The following is a 20,144-nucleotide window of genomic DNA, read 5'->3' on the forward strand; positions in this document are numbered from 1 at the left end:
GCTGGGAACATTCCTGATGGAGATGCTCTCATGTGGCAGGCACGGGGAGCTTCAGCCTCTCCTGCTGGAGCTTTGAACGCTTCATTTTCCCCAGAACCACCAGCTTGATCTTGCCTGCTTAGAAAGAGCCAAAGATGCAGGCAAGATTAAATGTTACAGGCATTTCCCCCTTTTCCACGGCCCACACAGGCTCTCACCACCCCCTTGTCAGAGCTGACTCACCCCAATTTTAACCTGGGGGATTGTCCTGCTCATGAGACCCCCAGCCTGAGGTGGGAGTGTGGCCATGGGGTATCAGCAGCTCTCCCACCCCTCTGTACCCATGTCCAGCACCCACAGCTCTGCCAGGCTGGTTTATCCCCAAGGAGATGGCTCAGAAACTCCTGTCCAAGTGTCACCCCAACAGCCCCACAACCACTCTGGGGTGGTCTGGCCCCAGATCCTGGCCCCACGGGCTGGGGGTGCAGCTCTGGCAGGGTGGAGAGCTCAGGACCCCCTTCCCCTGCCCTGGAGGCACCAACTCTGTGTCCACGAGCCCAGGGCAGGGATGTGTCCCCCAAGCCCCTGTTCTGCTCTGCAGAAAGCTCCCAAGGTCTGGGATGTGTTCGTGGCCTTCAGAAGCTGAGCATGCTGGATGACAGATGTGAAGTAGCCTGGAAACACTCTTTGGGAAAAAAAACCTGAATTCCAACAATTCCTCAGGGCAAACTCAGCCAACAAACCCAGTAACTGAATCAGCCTGAGCTTCAATCCTGTGAGAGCAGGCAGGAAAGGGAGCTGTCTGTCAAGCTGTCACAATATTTGGACATTGCTTTCAGGCTTTGAGCAGCAGTGACGTCAGTGTGAACGGGGCTGGTGGCACTGGGAGGTCCTGTCCGGTCCCCAGGAGCCCAAGGGAAATCCAGCAGGGCTAAATCAGGGGTTTCATCACACAGGCGGGGCCCTGAGGGTCATCAGGGATCAAAATGAAAGGATTTTGCTTTAATTTTGCCTGTTGGAGTTCTGGGTGCTGAGAGTTTTAGGCCATCAATCACTGAAACTTCCAGGAGGAAGCAGCAGAAGGTGGAATGAACCACCCAGGGCTCCCACACTCGAAAAGACAAATTGAATTTGAGATTTTTGGGTCTGGCTGCTCCCGAGGAGGACAAATCCTCCAGCACCAAATCCCACACTGAGCTTTGAACCAAACCCTCCCATCTGAGACCTCCTTTGGCTCTGGAGCTGTTTTTCCACAACTGGAGCAGCCCAGCAGCACCAAGGTCAGCACACAGAAATCCTCTTCCAGACCCACTTTTTTTAGGTAATTCATTAATTCATGTTAATTTTTTTAGGTAATTCATTAACAAGAATTGAAAACAAAACCCCAGGTTAAAATTCTGTCTCTGAAGAACCAAAGTCCAGACTGGGCAATTTCTGTGGAGCTCACACCAACCTCTCTGCAGCCTCCGACCCTGGAAGAGTCAATTTTGAAAGGAAATTTCATCAAGGCAAACCAAACTCTCACAAAAGTAATGATCAGTATTTTTATTCATACACGCTTGCTTTGAAACTACAATTAATACTTAACAAAAGCATTTCATGCAAACAAAGATTGAAGATCCTGCGAATTATGGAACAAACAAACAAACAAAAAAGATGCTGTAATTTGTACATCAGTCTTGCCCACTACGCTTCCAATGGTTGGGTTTTTAAAAAAAATCTTTTGAAAAATGAATGGCCTCTCCAAATTTTCTGGTAGCATCTTGCAGATAAATGACATGAAAATAAATAATGTTCTCCTCTATATAAATAAAACATCTGGGTCTTAAAACTAACATTAAAAATATTAATGAGTTCATTAATGTTTAAAAAAATTAAGTAGCATACAAGCATTTGAGAAGTTTCAGGTGTTCTCTGTATTGTTGTGCAAAACCACAGAGTGTTGAGAAATGCACATTTTAGAAAGAGCAAACGAGCTTCATTTTGTTGAAATTTATTTATTTTTTTTACATACATTTTGATAACATGGGAGAGAACAAATGAAAGGTTTGGGGAACGAGCCATAGAATAAATTTTTATTGCCCCTGCAAGAGCATTTTTTTTATACTGCAAGGCCAGTAGTGAGTACAACACATAATTAATATTTTCAGAGAATTGGGGCTGTTGGCCAAGCACTCAGGGAGCTCTGTGGTTCCCTGGGTGCATTGGAAGCTGTAGTGGGGTTTTGGTTTGTTAATTTGAAGATTTTTAAGCCAGGAGTGTTTGAATCTCTGGAAGGAACCCTCGGCACTGTCACCCCAAGGGGTTCAGAGAAAAGGAGAAGAAATTCAAATACTTCTCAGCAAAATGTTTGTAAAGATCATGAACATCGTTTTCCTTTCTATTAAAGCGTTCCTGTCATTATTAATTATAAAACTAATGAAACATCAGCTGCAGAGCGTCCAATGTAACCAGTGAGAAATGAGCTTCAATGGCAGCTGTGTCAATGTTGTTGCTACTCATCCTGCACTGTTTCAAATCATATAACAGACTTAATTTATTTATTTAGGTCAACTGACATCAGTGGAATAAAAAAAACAGCTTCTGGAGCAGTTGTTTTCTTTTAAATCCGAACTACGGTGTCACAGACAAGGAAAAAAAAAATAAGCACAAAGACACATTTACAACACAGAAATACATTAAAATATCAACAGAAAATATCAGCCTGTCGTGGACAAAGCAGCTGCACAAAGAACAGAGCTCCTCCTTCCGCAGGAGTCACTAAAAACAGTGCTAAAAAACAGCTGTGCTGACTTTATTTACCCAAAGGGAATCTCCCCCTCCCGTTACCAGTTCTGATAAGCCTTCCATCCACATGGAATTTTAAAATTGCACATAAAAATCTCGGTAGCTGGAAAAGAGGTAAGTGCAGCTGACCCTCACAATCACAAGCATCCCTCCCCATCACACCCTGACTCCAGGTACAAAAGCTGCACTCCCGGTTCTGTAAGAAACGCCTCAGATCTGATTTTATTTCTCCTCAAACGGTTTCAGCGGAGTTACTAAAGTTCTATAAAAAAGTAGAAACAGCATGGCATAGCCAGCAGTACCATGTGAATCCCAGAAGCTGATTGAATAGTAAAAACGATAATAATGCTTACACAACTCTTTTCAGGTTAAAAGTGAATTAGAAACGTTGCCCAAGAAGTGCTCGCCCGTCCCTGTGGGTCAGGGAGTGCTGTTACCCCGCTCTGCAGTGAGATAAGGGAGCAGGGGCTGACAAGGGGCCTCTCCTCTCACGGTTATTGAACAGGAGGGCTCTGCATGGCCATTATTCATGGTAAGGCCATTTATTCCCAGTGGTTACTGGCACAGTGAGGGAGTCGTGCATGTTGTGGAGTCAAATCTTATTTCAACTCAGCTATTTCAGATCCTGTCTGCGAGTGAGGGGCTGAGGGAAAAAAGTGCTTTTTAGCTTTTAGTCTACTTTTGGACTACTTGGCAGCTCAGTGCCCACCTACAGAGGGGACACATCAAACACAGCCCACACTCACGTTTGCAAAGAGACAAAACCCCTATGTACAATAACTTATGCTAATGACTAAACTGAAAATCACATTAAATATTTCCAGAAGTTTTCCTGGCAGGTCCAAAAGCCTACTGTAAACTCAATATACTGTAGATATGCTTTCTACTGGTATCAAAGCTTTCTTATTGGATTATTATTATTATTATTATTAATTGTTTCCAATGCTGTGCTTTGCACAATGAGGAGGATCTGCCCCCCCTGCTCACTGCCCGTGTCTCCTATGGCATTTCACTGGGATTGCATCCACAGGCACTGGCTCAGAAAACACTTTTCAACTGGTACCACTCCACCCTTGGATGTGCCATCTTTCCAGCTAGAAGACAAGTTCCTTTCTTGCTCGACCTTATTAATTTTATAGAAGCCCAGAATTACTGAATTGGATTCACCCCAAGAGACAGGATGGATTTCAAAGGCCAGCAGCATTCAGACGTGATGAGGTTTTTTTTTAACTAACAGCTGATTTCCAGAAGAACTTTCTGCAGTTCGTAAAAGGCAATTCAATTGTATTTCTGGAAAGAATGAAAAATCAGAAAGCTAAATTGGATTTCTCCTCCAAACTGGATTAACAAGGACTATTTATCATAGGAATGTGCTCTCTCCTTCTCACATATGTGCCAGCCTTGCTCAGGGCACTGAGGCTGGTGGGTGAAATGGTTGTCCCGGAATCCCACCATCCTCAAAAGTGTCACTCAAAGGTGCACAAAAGCATCCAGCTGCCTGAATAATGACAGAATTTACTTAGGAGCCAGTCAAGTCCCATTTGATCCCTAAAAACCCCTTGGAAGTTTTACATGGCAAACCTGTGCCTCTCCCAGCAGGAATGGGGCTGCCCTGGAACCACCTGGGACTCAGCACAGGGGTGGAAACAGCTCCCAAAACTTCCACCCAGCTTCAGGGCAGCACCATTTTCAATTACAGCTCCCAAAACTTCCACCCAGCTTCAGGGCAGCACCATTTATTAATTACAGCTCCCAAAATTTCCACCCAGCTTCAGGGCAGCACCATTTATTAATTACAGCTCCCAAAATTTCCACCCAGCTTCAGGGCAGCACCATTTATTAATTACAGCTCCCAAAATTTCCATCCCAGCTTCAGGGCAGGGCAGCACCATTTTCAATTACAGCTCCCAAAATTTCCATCCCAGCTTCAGGGCAGCACCATTTTCAATTTGCCTTTTGGGAATCTTGGTGGCAACGTGGGTGTTGGGATTACATTTGCTACCAAACACAAGTGAAGTAGAAGCAGCTCTAATGCCTCTCCTTCTGTTGATACATGTTCTCTAGAAAACCAAATCTTGTGAGAAATATGATATAAATAACATCTGTCTCTGAAAAGATATGGAAGTTCTGGCTGGGTTCTTCAGGTTTTCCTTGCCATGATAAATTTCTGGATTCTGAGCAGCCAGGGGGAGTTGTCGGGAAAGGTCAGAGCATGTGAGGGCATCAGGAGAGCAGTGAGGGGTAACACAATAATCCCTGCTTTGTCCAACCCTGCCTGGCTCCTGCAGCACCCAGGAGCTCACAGCACCTTCTCCTAAAGTGCTTCAGGAACCTCCAGAACACAGCACGGCTGTCACAAGCCCAGGGACCCGAGGTAATGATGCTGAAGAGGAATTTCTGCTTCTACGCCAGAAAAACTGGGAGAAAAACACAAGGGCTGAAAAAACTGGGTATGAGAAGTAGGCAGAAAAAGAGCAGCCCTGTCCCAGCGTTAAACCAGCCCTGTCCCAGTGTTAAACCAGCCCTGTCCCAGCATTAAATCAGCCCTGTGATGCTTTGTCCTGCTGTGAACAGCCCCGACTGTCACAGCTGTGCCAGCAATGGGGCTTCCTTGGAAAATTCAGATTTCATCAGGCAAACACAACTGTGGCAACATCTACCCAAGGCAGATGGGTAGATGGGACTTCCTTGGAAAATTCAGATTTCAAGCAATGGGACTTCCTGGGACAATTCAGATTTCATCAGGAAAACACAGCTGTGGTAACATCTACCCAAGGGAGCTCCTGCCTGGTTTCTGGCTTGGTTCAGTTCTGCCCCTGTTCTGCTTTGGTTACTCCCCAAACCTGTATGCTGGTATTTTTCTCCCTGTATTTTCCTTTTTCCAAAGTGTTTTTTTTTCACTTCACATTTTAAAAACAAGCACAATGGCACCTCTTGGCAGACTGGCATAGCTGAGAGCCCCTTCTTTATTAAAATCTGAGACTCAGTAATCTGTTATCTTAATTCAACCTATTGTTTGCTACAGCATTTTACTAAACATTGCCAGGCTAATAATATTCAGGAAAAAAAAAAATAAGAAAAGAAGTCATGAATGCTGCATTAGGCCACATGCTTTATGGTGAATACCATAATTTTTGAAGTACATAATACACAAAGGAGAAAATGAACTCCCAGTCTTGGATGACGACATATTTGACACAGAACAGTTTAAAAATTTTACTCCTAAAATGTGTGAAAGTTTGGAGTCCTGTTTAGGCAAGGTCTGAGTTCCTGTCAGTTGGCCAATGCCCCTGGTGAGCCACACCTGGAATTGATCACTCCAGGGGTTGATCACTCCAGGATGCTCCTGGTGGGAGCTGGGGTACAAAAGGCCTGAGACAGGGCAACAATTGGACTTTGGGGTGTGGAAATGGCACATCCTCCCCCAGAGCCACATTCCCAAGGGCCCTGCAGGTGCAGGAGCCCCACAGTGTCACTGTCACCCTTCACACCCAACCCCATCTCCCCCAACACCTGCCCGGCTCCCCCAGGCCCCACCCTGGCAGGATTGCATCTTTCTGACAGAATCTTTGGCACAGGTTCCATGTTTTATTGTCATAAAAGATGGTTAGAAAGTAGGTTCCCCTCCCACCCCACCCCGTTACATATTCTAGTATAAATGGAAGGATTTTATGGCAAATATCTTACTTTTTGGAATATGTTCACATGCTGGAAAAATTGTAATCAGTCTGCATGCAGCAACAGAGACATCATGCTTCTGGCATCATCATGCACATCTGACAGACAAAAAGTGCCTGTGGCTGCTAATGGGATCAAGGCAGGAGAGGAAAAAAATGGAAATGCACCAACTACTATTTTACATGCTGTAACAAAACCAAAATATGCACAAAACATTATTTACTGATATTTGAGTTAATATCTTCTGGTAAGTAGTAAGAGGAAATATCAAAATTTTTTATCTAAGTGATAGGAGAGGAGAAGATTGCATTAATTACAGTGTTCATCGTTGCAAATAAAGTCTATTTCCTTCTCTGCAAGTAATAAGCAGATGTGAAATGAAAGCCGAATTGAACCTCGTATAAAACCTGCAGGTAGCAATTATTATTTAAAAGTATATCTACTTTAAAAAAAAAAGAGATTATACCCTAAGCCAGTAACAATATTCAAAACCTAAAGTAAAAATCAAAACAATAGCAAGAAAACATTTAGCTAAATCTAAATGGTGTCATTCAGAACAAGAACTTTCACAAATAAAGCACAAGTTGTTTTATAAAATTTTTATAATACTCTTTATGCTTGATACGATTATGTCAATAATACAGATCTGCTTATTATTAACCCTTATTATTAAGAGTTATTACTAAACATGCAAAATTCATTGCATGAAGCATATGTAAAACGTATTAAATTCCATTCTATCAATAAAACCAGTTTTAGGTGCTGCTTTTTTCAGGCTCGATTATTCTACAGCCCAAAGTTTTCTGAATTAAAACCGATTATTTAAGACTAAATCTCACTTGAATTTCATGAGTTATTCTGGAGAAGTCAGGAAGTCACTTGGGGCTGCATTTTTTGTTTATTTAGTATACATAACGCTTTTTTCAATTTACTGTCCTACACTGCAGACTATAAATAAACACATGTAAATAAGATATAAGGAATTACAGTTTTGTTTTACATTCCAGGTTAATAAATTTCATAGTAAAATATTGGTATTAGAACCAGTTAACAGTAAACTTGAGGAGTGGTGTAAATGAAACCAACTGAACAGACAATGGCACCCTGGATCACAGAATAATCTCATGGAGATTAAAAATTCACAAAAGTATTATTAAAATTATTACTATTATTATTATTATTATTATTAAAGACAAAATTTCACCTTTGAGTTTATCACATGCTACTCCTAGCACAAATCCTAGAGACGTGGCCACCACCCCAGTGCTTTTATTTGGGATTTTACAGGATCAGTTCACCAAACCTCGGGGTCTAATTTGATTTCATCCCCCCTCCCACCCATTCCCAACTATTTTTTTTTTTCCCTGCCCTATTTTTCAAACCCTTTCAGTGCTGTTTTTGCAATGGCTCTCCCCTCCCAGTCTCTGGTGCTGCCCCTGAGGTCTCCGGGAGGAGCTCCCACCTCCCAGCATCCACCCCCAAGGAATAAATAAATAAATAAATATTTATTTATTTTATCGAGGTGGCTTCTCATTCAGAGCACGTGTCAGGTGTTTTTCCAACGCAAGGGAGTGGAAAAGGGAGCAAAAGGACAGCGGGAAGTTACAAAATAGAGAACGTACCAAAACAAGGGTAAGTTTCAACAAGTCAGTGGCGACTTCTAGAAGAAAAAGTGGGCACCGTACACTAATTTACCTCCTGTTAAGACAACACTGCTGCTGCAAAGCCCAAATCCTGACTAAGTGGCCCTTCCCTCATCCTCCACCCTCTAACCCTACAACTTCCAGGCCCAAATGGAATCAACGAGGCGAAGGCCTAAAAACTGTAGGGTTACACCTGCTCCCCGTTCTGCTGTTTCATGCTACATTTTCTACAGGGGGGTGCACAAACTGGGGGTTGACAAAAGAGAACCCTTCAAAATCCGTTTGGTCTATGTTGGCAATGACCAGCTGATCGGGAGGCGTCAACACCGGCTGTCCTCGCGTGAAGAACTTATCGAAGTTTTCAGCGCCTTTGCCGCACTGCAAGGAGAGAGAAAAGCAGAAAAAAAGGCTGAAAAAAGCCAGCAATACAACAGTAAAGTTGTCAGGATACATGAAAAGCATGTTTCTTATGAGTAGTTGAGGGAAAATTTTCTTTTCAGATATTTTGACAAAAAAAAACCCCAGACAAACAGTGAAGTTTTAATAGCTGAATCCTGATAAAAAGCAGTCAGAAAGGTTTTCATCCATCAGCATGAGGTGACGAGATAAAGAGGCTTTTAAATATTCAGCATCACTGGGATACAAAAGGAAAAAGGAAATATTTTGGTAAACATATGTTGGCAAGAGATACTTTCTTTGTCAAGTTGTTTCATTCTTTTTAAATGCCTTATCGTGCAAAATTAAATTTTCCCTGTTAGTCTCTATTTCCTTTGTGATCTGCAAAAAGCTTAATGCAATTCATTTATGTGCTTTGAATCTTCACTGAACAGGCTCTGAACTCCTGAATTCCTCTAAATTCATAAATTTATTTTTATTTATAAATTTATAAATTCATAGATTCCTATAAATTCACTGAACTCCTATAAATTCATAAATTACAGCAGGGTCTCAGTGCTGGGCAGGGCAGGAGCACATCCTGGACAGGTTCTTGTTCCAAAACTTGCTATCACAGGCTTTCTCTTTAATTTTCTTAAGAGACTCATTTTGGGGCCAAGTCCAGCCAAGAAGGGGGTTAAATGCAGCTACAGCCTGAGCACAACTCCTTCAGAACAAAAGAAACCAGGTTTGTAGAAAGAAGAGTTTGGAGGAATGGAGCCCACCCAGGGCTCTGCACCACTCATGCACTGCCCTGGTGCCCCCTGAGCCTCTGCATTTTGGAACAGAATCTCTGGAAAACAAGAATGGAAAGAGCTGAACTTAGACAAGGAGGAAACTTCTGAATTATTGGCATGGAGCCCCAAATTAATTCAAATTAATTTAGAGGCACAACAGCCAGCTCAGAGCAGCCACAATAGGAGATTTTTTTATTGCTAAAAAGGAATTTTTTTTAAAAAAAAGATATACAGGTAATCATCATCCTGCAATAAAAATTATGCTATTTTCTTTCTTTTTGAAATTTTTTTCCTCTTTTTTTCAGCAAATGAAAAGTACTCAAACAAGCTGGACATTGAACCCAAAGTTCCTGAAACCATCAGGTCTCTCACACTGCTTAGGTTAGTAGAGGCTAAATATATATATATTTATATATAAAATATATATATCTATTTAGCCCCTCTCTCTATATATGCATAAATATATTATATATAAATATAATATACCCATGAAATATGGGTATATTTTAGGTGCAAACACAGTAACTTATAAAAAAAGTGTATCTTCAATGGTGTATTTGTCTTCACATTAAAGAGTAGCACTGAACCTTAAAGCATTATTAAAGTACAACTGAAATTACAGGACTTTTCGAACACCTAAACTTGGAAATAGGAGTAAAACGTCCTTGCCAAATGATCAGTCTATGCCTATAACCTGTGAAATGTCAATCTGGAAGGGAATTTGTTATTTACAGCACCCAACTGCTGACCCAAAATCTGCAGCTCTGTGTTTGAGTGAGCACAGTGGAAGCAGCAGGATTATTCCTGCAGGAAAGCACTTCCTAGAGAAGATATACCTACAAAGGTTTCCCAAAAAATATCACCCCAAACAAAGCCTGTAAATACATCCATATCTTCAAACAGATTTAGGGTTGTGTGTTTTTGCTTTCTAAAATCAATATCCACCCCTGGAGGGATTTAAAACTTGTGTAGATGTGCTTAGGGACTGGGTTACTGGTGGGCTTGGCAGTTCTGGGTTAATGATGATTTTAAAGGTCTTTTCCAACCCAAATGATTCTATAACTGTATGATACTGGTACAAATAGAATCAGCAATCACCAGAAATGAGCTGTGCACAGGGTATGCAAATACTGGACTTGGATTTTAAGTTATTTTTGTCCCGGAGAGTCGGGCTCGGTGTGAATCCGCCTCGGTGTGTTTTAATAGCAGCCTGTGCAAACAAACCAGGTCATGATAACCAGGGAGACAGAGCAAGGCTGCTCTGAGGAGGAGCCAGGACCTGCCAGGAGGCTCTGATGGAACCAAACCACACTTGAAGCTTTTAGCACCTTCAAGCTGGTGTTCCTTTTAACTTCAAGGAGAGTCTAAGCACTCCTGAGCAAATAAAAATTACACATGTGAAGGTACATCTGCTTTATGATCAGCTTTAGATTTGCCTTGAGAAGCATGTAATAAAAATCTCAAATAATAGAAGCTCTAAGAGCTCCCCTTTGCATAGCCAGCTCTGGGAAAGGGTTGTCTGGCAGCACCACACAAGTTCTTCTTATTTACACCCTTCCCTGCCTGCAAAATCCACACCAGAGCAAAAAGGTATTTCCTTTACCAATAAACACCCTTCTCAGCTTCAACTCTCCTCCTGCTCATGCAAAAAAGTCTATGTATGAAAAAAGTAAAGAATAATTCAGGTATTGGCATCCCTCTGTTCATTAGTTTGTGACAGACACTGGTATGTCTGTATTGGCAAACAAATCAGTGTAAAGCAGTTATGCTACACCTGAAGTGCTAAAGCCAGCCAGGATTCTCAGCTGAAAAATGAAAGGGTTAGAGAAGAAAGGTTCAAGGTTAGGACATAACAATTTATAGCTGTTCCTTAAAGCTTGTGTTCTTGTGTGCAAACTCTTCTCTTTGCCTGTCAATGAAGCACAGTACATGCTGAAAGAACTTCTGGCTCAACAAGCAAAGCTCTTCCAATTCTATTATGCAAACAGCTCTCAGGGTAAGGACATCTTTACACTAGCTTGGACTTCTAACATGTAGATACATGTGTGCAAACCAGTAATGAACATGGAAAATAAACCAGGGATTAATCTTGCAAACTGAGCAGACAGTGCTGTAGGATGGGGAATAAAACCCCCTGTGCTGGGCAGCCAACTATGGAGAAATTCACCCCTCTAATCCAAATCCCTCAGTCAGATCCTGACTTCAGATGCTGCTCAGAGGAGACAGTTGTTAACCTCATTTATGACCAGCCTAAGTGGCTGACGTGGACGTGCCAATTTTCCCTGTGTTCTCTCCTCACGTGGTGTGTGACCATCCAGGCAGGGCTCAAACCACTGGGAGGCTTTTTTGCAAGGCACAAAGTTCCCCAGGTTCCACCCAAACACAGCCAGGCTCACAGACGGCTCTGCCCTCACCAAATGGCCTCATTTCAGCCATGCCCCAGATCTGCAGCTGCAATCCCACCCACGGGAGCAGGGCTGCAGCCTCAGCCAGGGAGGGAAATGAGGCCTCAGGTTTGAGCTTTTCTATGTTTCAGGTTCTGTGCTGCTTTAGTGTGTGGGGCTGGGCTCACACCAGGGGATGCTGAGCTCTGTGCACAGAGCAGGGAGACAAAACAACTCCTGCTCCAGCTGGGCACCAAGGACAAATGATCCAAATCTCAGCCCAGGAGCACAAACCCCGTGGGCTGGAGAGAGAAAAACAAGCAGGGTGGGACTGGATGGGCTGGAGCTGTAACTGGACAATTAACTCCAATATTCAAATGGACCAAAATTTATAAAAATGTGAGATCTCATGACCAAGCTCTCTTCTGTTTCCATCTTGGAGCCATCCAGGCAGAGCCATGACTGTGGCTCTGGTACTGCCAGGGGGCGGCCTTTGAAGGTACTTCAATAAATAACCACTTTATTCCCCTAAACTCCATCAAGCCTCTGTTCCAGCTCCTCAAGGCATCCCTTTTGGTGACCCAGATGGGCCAGTGAGCAATCTGGACCTCTGGCATCTCACTCACCACTTTAGGTTTGAAAGGCGGCTGAATCTCCCTGTTCTCCAATTTCTCCCAGTCAATTCTCCTGAAGAAAGCATGTTCCCTGATGTCTCTTTCACCTTCCAGGCCACAGCCAAGGCGTTTTGCAGGATGTTTAGTCATCAGCTGTTGGGAAGAAAACACCAAACTATTCAGTTTAATGCTGGAAGGAAAGTGAGAGGGACTTTCCTCTGCCTGCAACGCTCTTGCTCCTCTCCCGAAGATACACTCTGCTAATAAAATTGTTTTGAAAAGATAAAATGAATTTTTTGAAGAATTATCTTGCTTCATCACCGGAGACAGCAAATCAGCAGCAAAATTAGAGGCTGCATTGGGGGAGATTTTCCCACTGGGCAGAGGTTGCTGCTGGAGGTACAGGTGGTGCCCAGGACCATCCCTGCTGCCTCACAACTCACTCCTGAATTTCACCTCCAGTCTCTCAGTTCAGTCTTACAGACCTCCAGAACAGCTCCAGCTCTATCTCAACAATCAATTAACCATCATAAATTCCAATGCACTAAAGCTCCATGAAGTACAACCCCCCCACACTCCCATTTCATTTTTCTGGGCTCGTTCAAGACATCTCATTACAGAGCCTCCAATTCTTTGGCACCCAGCTGACAACATCTAATCTGTGTTTCCTCCCTTGCATCCTTAATGACATCCTGGTCAATACCATACCCAGTTACAGAGATTAAACAGACTTGGGGAAACAAACCAGCCCCAAATCCACCAGCCTGGCGTGCTTAGAAATTAGAATGTGCTCCCTAATTAACAAGTTCCTCAGCATTTTCCAATTGTGTACATTGGGAATCGTGCAATGTAGCCTTAAACTCTCACTTCAAGTTTCGTGGGGACTTTTGAAAGCTCTTTTACAAATTATACATGATTAATGTACTGCTGGGAGTGATACCTCAACAGATCTTCTGAAAACCTCAGTAGCACTTTAGTCTCCTTCCAAATGTTGAGTTGATCTGATTCCAATTTTGAACCTAAAATAAAAGTGACTCTAAGCAGGTTTGGGAAGCAGCTGTGCACTGGGCAGGAATCACAGCCTTCTTCAAGATTAATAGCAACATTCCCATTTTTGTTACCTTTTCCAAACCCCTTGCTTAACAGTAGGTGATAAAAGAAAATGAGAGTATTGATTCCAGTAGTTTTAATTCTTTCCAAAGTTGCTGCATTTACCAAAACCAACAAACTCTCAATCAGTGGAATGGAAGTCAAGCAGACAAATCAATTCCAAGAGCAGAGTGGGCACGTTTGTCTTGCCCAGTGGTGCCCAGCCCTGGGACTGCTGAGCCACCACTGAAGGGTCAGAAACTTTCTCATATTGACTTCTTAGCTCAGGAAAAAACTCCCACTGAAACCTGAGATCAATTTGTCAGTTTAGCAGATGAAGAACATGTCAGTATCACAGACTTGCTCAAAATCTCAAGGTGCAGGGTAAATTTAGCTTTCTGCCCTCCCTTGACATGAGCACACAGAAGCAGCAAACAGGGGAGCTGAAAACAGGGCAATTTCATCAGGTTCAGGCTGTGCTGTTTGAATATGTGATTGTCACGACAAGGCAGCAATCTGAATGTACTTTACAAAAATACATCATGTTTATTTTTTGTTGGCCAGCACATCTACACTGGGATAAGCTCCAAAATTAGCATGGTCTTTCATTTTTACCTTCTTGTTCCAAACACCTTTTCCTTGATGATTTCTTTAATGGACTAATATCCTGCCCGTGTATAATACTTCATAAATGGTTGAAAAGGATAGGAAGAATGTAAATACCAAATTAACTAAGTGCAGTGGTGTTTTATCAGTGTAAGTCAGACATCAAATAACCCATTACAGGCGGTGGATTGGAAAAGCTGCAGACTGATGGTGCTCTGGAGAATCACATGGAATCAAAGGGAAGTCAAATGAATTCTTTTTTCCTAAGCTAATCCCCTGAAGCCAAATCTATTATTTTCCTCAAAAGTAAAAAAAAAAAAAAAATTCTTATCTAAGACCAATTTTAGGCCACACAGGCACCACTGGGTCAGAATTTCCCTATGGTTTCCTTGTATTTATGCTAAAGATTTTCACATAAGCTCATCTTCACCTACATTTAAAAATGATTCTCCTCAACTCCTGAGCTCTGATCCTGTCATTGGGCATTCTGGGCTGAGGACTGGCTGGAGCATCTCAGCCAAGCAGAGAAATCTCACCCTGCAGAACTGGGGCTGTGCTGCCGTGGGTCGAGAGGCAAAGCAGGGGGAGACTCTTCACACCATGGTCCTGTTTATAAATTCTGCTCTGCATTTGGCAGCCACTGATTCTGACATTTGTTCTTTCCATAAAACAAACAGGCACAGTGGGAAGAGCCCAGCACTTAGCAGTGACACCAAGTGACAACACAGCTCAGCACTGCCTGACAGAAGTTGCACTTTAAAATACTACAGTGCTGTGTCAGAGCCAGGCAAACCCAGTGAGTCACAAGGACTGCCAAAAGGAACTGAATGATAAATAACATTTTAACTCACCCCCTTGCAGATGGAGACTGCTTCTTTGGACAGTGATTTTGGGTAGGAAACATTATGCTCCATTATGGACTGGAATAGTTCATCTTCATCTTCCCCATCAAATGGAGGCTGTTGAAAATAAATCACAAGTGAGTAATGCACTGAGTTTTCCTTTTTGTGCTTTTAAATTCTCCAGTTTTTATGAAATGGCATGACAACACCATGCCCAAAACCATCCATATACAGCAGTGCTCCTGGTCCAGGAACACCCCCAAACCCACAGCCATCTGCAGCCTGGATATCTGCTGACCCAGAAGCTTAGTGTTTGACAGTCTCAGATTAAAATCAAGGAGAAATGTTCATTTCTGTCCCCAGAATGGCAGCCAGGTTAATGAAATGTGTGCAGGATTATCTTTGTGATCAGCTTTAATCAGTTTTTAAAGCTACTGTGCACCAGACAGGCAAAACACTTCAAAGGGTGAAGTTTGGAGAGTAACTTTCAATTACCTTGTGCTAAGGTATGTCCATTCCTCACTTAATTCCACTTTGTTTTATGCTCTGGCTGTGGATTCTGCTGCTGAGACTATCACAAGAAAGGGCTGCACTATATTTTAAAATACAGGGGTTGGAAAGTGCCCATGGATAAATCCCCAGGATATGGGCCCTGTGCAAGCCCAGCTAATGGTAAATCTCCTTTCCCACAAAGCATTCAATGGCCAATATTTGCAATTCAGCCTGCAAATGTTAACAGCTGCAGTTGCTACACACTAAAACTTTTAAATGTCCACTGGAATTTTGCAGAGAAACTCCTAAAGGCATTTGTTACAGATGTGTGTTTTAAGCTTGGGAAATGCCTGCCTTTACCTAACACTCCCTGAAAGCCAACTGCAGGAATCTTTTTCAACTCAAGACTAAGAGAACTCCTTCAGGCTGGTGCTTTTCTGCCATTTCTTGCAGCACAGTGCTGCTTCCCCACCCCAGCAGCCTCTCATTAACTGAGCAGAACGAGGGGCCTGTAACTGAGCACATTTCCAAGTGCTCAGACCCATATTTTACCCCCAGGACATACAGTACAAAAACTGTATTCTTGGGACTTAACTGCAATGCAGAGCTTATACACACTCTTATTATGCTTCCCTGTGGTTTCAAACTCCTAAATGGTATTTCTTCCACTTGACATGCATTTTCCTGCTCAAGTGTCTCCCTTTCAATCCTGAAGATGGCTATTTATAACATTATTGCAGTACAAAGGAGCTGTATTCAAAGGCAGAGCTTGATTATGTGGGTGCAACATAAAGAGCTTAAAGCCTAAATACGTTCTCAGTTGAGTCAGTCAAGAGTACAAGGAGATAACAGCAGAATGAAAGGCTTCAATCCTATCCTGTAATGGTGTAAACCTTTAGGGAGCCTTGAAACAGAGCAGCCTTGGAGGGCAGGAGGAGGTCACAGAGCACAGAGGGGGAATCTTACCTGGCCAGCCAACATCTCATAGAGCAGCACACCATATGCCCACCAATCCACAGACTTCCCATAGGGCTGGTAAGCAATAATCTGCATAATCACAAAAAAAAAAAGCAGAGGAAAAACCCCTGTGTTAACTCACCCCAGCTTTAGGTGCATGTGTGACATGCAGAGAAGGATAAATTTCCTTGAAAAAGGCCAGAAAGACAATCCTGTAATCCTCACTCCAGCTCGTCACGGGTTTCAGTGGGAGTTGGATTGTTTTGCAAGTGTTAGGCTAAACCCACCCACGCCCTTGGGTACCCTGATATCTTGGAAAATATATCTTGGAAAATACAGCTCAGAGACTTCCTGGGATGTGCATTTGAGGCCAAAGGAGGAAGCAGGGCAGCACAATGCAGGAGACAAGGCAAAACCATTATCCCAACTGTTTGTGACAAAGTCTGAAATCATGAGGCTCACTTAACTTATGGACTATCAATAATTAAACCTTTCTTTTCAATATTTATATTTTTGTTCTGCTGTAAAAGGAATCAAAACTTAGGAAAAGAGCAGAACTCAAAAAACCTCAGTTAAGTTTTCCCAAGCTGCATGATTGTGTTACTCAGAATGAAATACCAACTACACCAAAAAGAAAGGGGGTTCAGCTGTTCTGATTAATGGAAATATCAAGTATTTTCCATGTTCTGGGTTCACATGTGACTCACAGAGCAGTACAAATGGAGTTGTGACACAGGGAAAGGCTGCAAGTGCCAGCAGCACCCAGGTCACCCCCTGTGTCATCCTCTAACCAGGGCCTCCTCAGAGATCAGAGGCCATTGATTGAAGAGCTGCATTTGGTGATGGTGTGGATGATTTTAGAGGTGCAGGTGCTCCTCAGATCTTTCCAAACAACTGTGAAGGGATTTTGTGAATTGGGAAGGGATGGAGGAGAGCCCAGTCCCTGCCCATCCCCACTGAAGCAGCAGCAGAGCCTTTGATTCCAACATCCCTTCTGCTCTGGAATAGCAGGGAGCTGAGGCACTCACAGCTCCAGAGGGGTTTGCATTTCATTCTCCTGTTTGCTCGTGTTTTTATTCTTTGTGAAATAAATTGCCCAGTCAAGTACACATCACACATCCTAAATTTTTTAGTAGTCTGAAAGAGAAGCTGAACTGCCAAGTTCTGTAGCTGCTCAGGAAAATTGTGAGTCACCAGTGCAATAAAGCAGGACTGCCTGGCTACTAAAGAAAATTATGGTCTCTGTGTGGATATATGTCCTTGCCTGAGATACAGCAGCACATAATTTAGAAATTACTGCAATGTTTCTAACCCAAGGATTTCAAAATCAATTGTGCTTTGGAATGTATTAGACAAGCAGAGATAATAACAAGATTCTCATCTACAAGACCCTACATAAAGGCAGTCCATATTAGTTGTCTCTTAGCAGTAATATAGGCTTAAAATATATATTTGGGACATTCATTTCATCTTATAGTGACATACTTGGTTACTCTCCCTTCATTTCCATCACCAGTAAGTTCCTGCCTTTTGATTTATTGAATCAATATTGCCTTTTGAAACACCAAACACTCTCAAAGTTTCATCCAGGAAAAATACTGGCCTTTGCACACAGAAAATGACAAAACATTTCATCCTCAGTCCTTCCCTGACAATGTCTTCCTGCCTTATGGAACAGAATATTTTATATAAAAGGGGATGTTTTTCAGATCATTGTTTTGCAAGGGCAGAACATTTTGTACAACAAGTGCAGTCCAGGTATGTGGTTTTGGGAGGAACAGCTTCTTCCAATTAGCAAATGAGCAAAAATGGATCCACAGCAGTGAGAAACAGAATGCTGCCACCCTGCCAAGGTTCTGTACCTGGCAGCCAGGTCTGTCCAGGAGCCCACAGCTCACTGCTGTCCCTGCTGGGAAGGAGTTTGATGGGATTGCTGAGAGGAGGAGATCTTAAATGCTGCAATGCAATGTCTACAGTGAAAGCTGTACCAAAGCACCCAACAATGCTGATTTTTTTTCCAGCAAGGGGTCAGTCAAGGCTGGGTTCTTCTCTAAACATTCCCGTCAGGAACTGCAACCTCTCCTATGAAATCTGCCTTTGGGAGAGAATTTCAAACAGATTCAGGAGAGGCAGAATTAACATGGAAAAAGCTCCAATGGATGGTCAGAATCACTCCAGTTTTTCTGATGTTTGGTGAGCAGAGCAGCGCCTCTCTGAGCTGGCACTCAGCTCCCAGGCCTGGATGGAAGAGTGGGAATTGAGACACAAATACAAATGCAGCCACCAGGGCTGCAAGAGTCCCACTGCAAAGGCAATGGCAACACCTTCTCCATCAAATTATCTCCATGCAGGAAAAGGTGCTGCTGTCATTGCTGCTGCTGCACATGGGGAGTTTTCTCCCTTTAACCCCATGTGAATACCCCCAGTGAGGCTGTGGCTCAGGGACAGCCACACCAGCCCTTTGCCACGTGTGGAACCCATGGATGAACTCCTTGGACTGGGAGCTGCTCCCAGCACCAACCGGGAAGTGCAAGCCAGAGGGAAGAATGCTCACTTCAAGGGAGGAATTCCATGTGGGAGGAAGCAGATGAGCCTTCAATGTACAGTAAAACATGCATTGGTACGAAGTCAGCAAGTTCTAAATGTTGTGTTTGCAGCAGCTCCCTCCTCATCACCCAGAATTCATCGAGTGCCCCCTCCCAGCTGCTGCACTCAGAGCCAGCCCTGCAGCAGCTGCCAAAGTCATTCTGTCCTACCTGCAAGGACAAATCCTGGTATCTGTGAGAGCAGCTGGGCTGTGTGAGCCTGTCCTGTCCCACCACAGTGTCCAGAACAGACCCAGAGCACTGAGGGAGCTCCTGTCCCTAGAAATGAAGAACTGCCCCCTCCTCCACCTATGATTTCTGATTTTCACTGGCCAGGCAGAAGTGGAAAGTTGATGGGATCATCCTCTTCCCCTCCTTCTCCATCATTAATTTAAATTATTGCCTTTTTCATGTCCTTTTGCATTTCAAATGTCCCATTTTACTCATCTATTGCCATGCATTAAGAGCTTCTGCCTTTCCAGATTCTGTGCATTTGAGCACTCAGAAAGAGCTCAGGAATTTTTCTCATCAAGCCAAATTGGCAGAAGGAGTTGCTTTTTTTCTCTTTTTCCTCTATTTTGCCTCCAAGGAAGGCACAGTTAAGAGCAGGACACAGAGATTAATATCAGCAATTTGTAGGAATGTTTAGATCATTGCAGCTAGTAGCCAGTTGGGATGAAAAGATTATATCCCAGAGGCAAGAGGAAATCTTTTGTGAGCATATATGATGTCTGCTGGAAAAGTTAAAACTCAGTTATTAAAAGAAATAAATATTACTATCACAAGAAACAGTCAAATGCACTTTCCAAACCTTTGTAATACCTATTTGCCTCCCACAGTCCTGGCAAATTCAAGGCTGGAACTGAAGGTTCTGAGGCTGTGAGATGGAAGAGAAGGGAAATGGAGTTTCTAATTTGAATTCCTCTGAAATTCAGAATCAGCACTGTGGCTGCTGCAGGGATGCTGATGGTGGGGTTCTGTGCTGGCAGAATCCCTTCCCCCTAATCCTCCTGACATCCATCTCCTGTCTCTCTTGACTGGTCAAGGAAACACAAAGTACTAATTGATTTCACAGCTATTTCACCACTCTGACCATAAATATTTAAGTTCAGCACATCAGGAAATACTCTGTACAAGATAACCACTTTCTGCCTGAGAGAAGCTGTCAGACCTGGGATCCCACCAGCTTAACCTCTGCACACTCCTCAAATTGCACAGCACAAGGAAATTAACAGTAATTCCAGCCCATTATACACCCAGGTAACAGCGAGTGGCGACTTTCCCACTCAGAGGAAAGGGAAAACATTATTTTGCAG

At 43.1% G+C, this 20,144-nt stretch overlaps 1 protein-coding gene across 4 annotated transcripts in view; it reads right to left on the minus strand.

Annotated features, from left to right (window-relative positions):
* Positions 1-1,509: 1,509 nt before the first annotated feature.
* Positions 1,510-20,144, minus strand: part of PRKCA (protein kinase C alpha) — a 152,045-nt gene continuing 133,410 nt past the window's right edge. For all 4 annotated transcript variants that reach the window (XM_074554900.1, XM_074554899.1, XM_074554901.1 and 1 more), the window contains 4 exons: positions 16,253-16,333; positions 14,804-14,911; positions 12,270-12,410; positions 1,510-8,465 (listed from right to left, as the gene is read on the minus strand). In XM_074554900.1, coding sequence (XP_074411001.1) covers positions 8,301-8,465; positions 12,270-12,410; positions 14,804-14,911; positions 16,253-16,333 — 495 coding nt within the window. In that variant the 3' untranslated portion in view covers positions 1,510-8,300. The remainder of the gene's footprint in view (positions 8,466-12,269; positions 12,411-14,803; positions 14,912-16,252; positions 16,334-20,144) is intronic.

Source organism: Zonotrichia albicollis, chromosome 19, assembly GCF_047830755.1.
Source record: "Zonotrichia albicollis isolate bZonAlb1 chromosome 19, bZonAlb1.hap1, whole genome shotgun sequence".
NCBI classification, from domain to species: domain Eukaryota; kingdom Metazoa; phylum Chordata; class Aves; order Passeriformes; family Passerellidae; genus Zonotrichia; species Zonotrichia albicollis.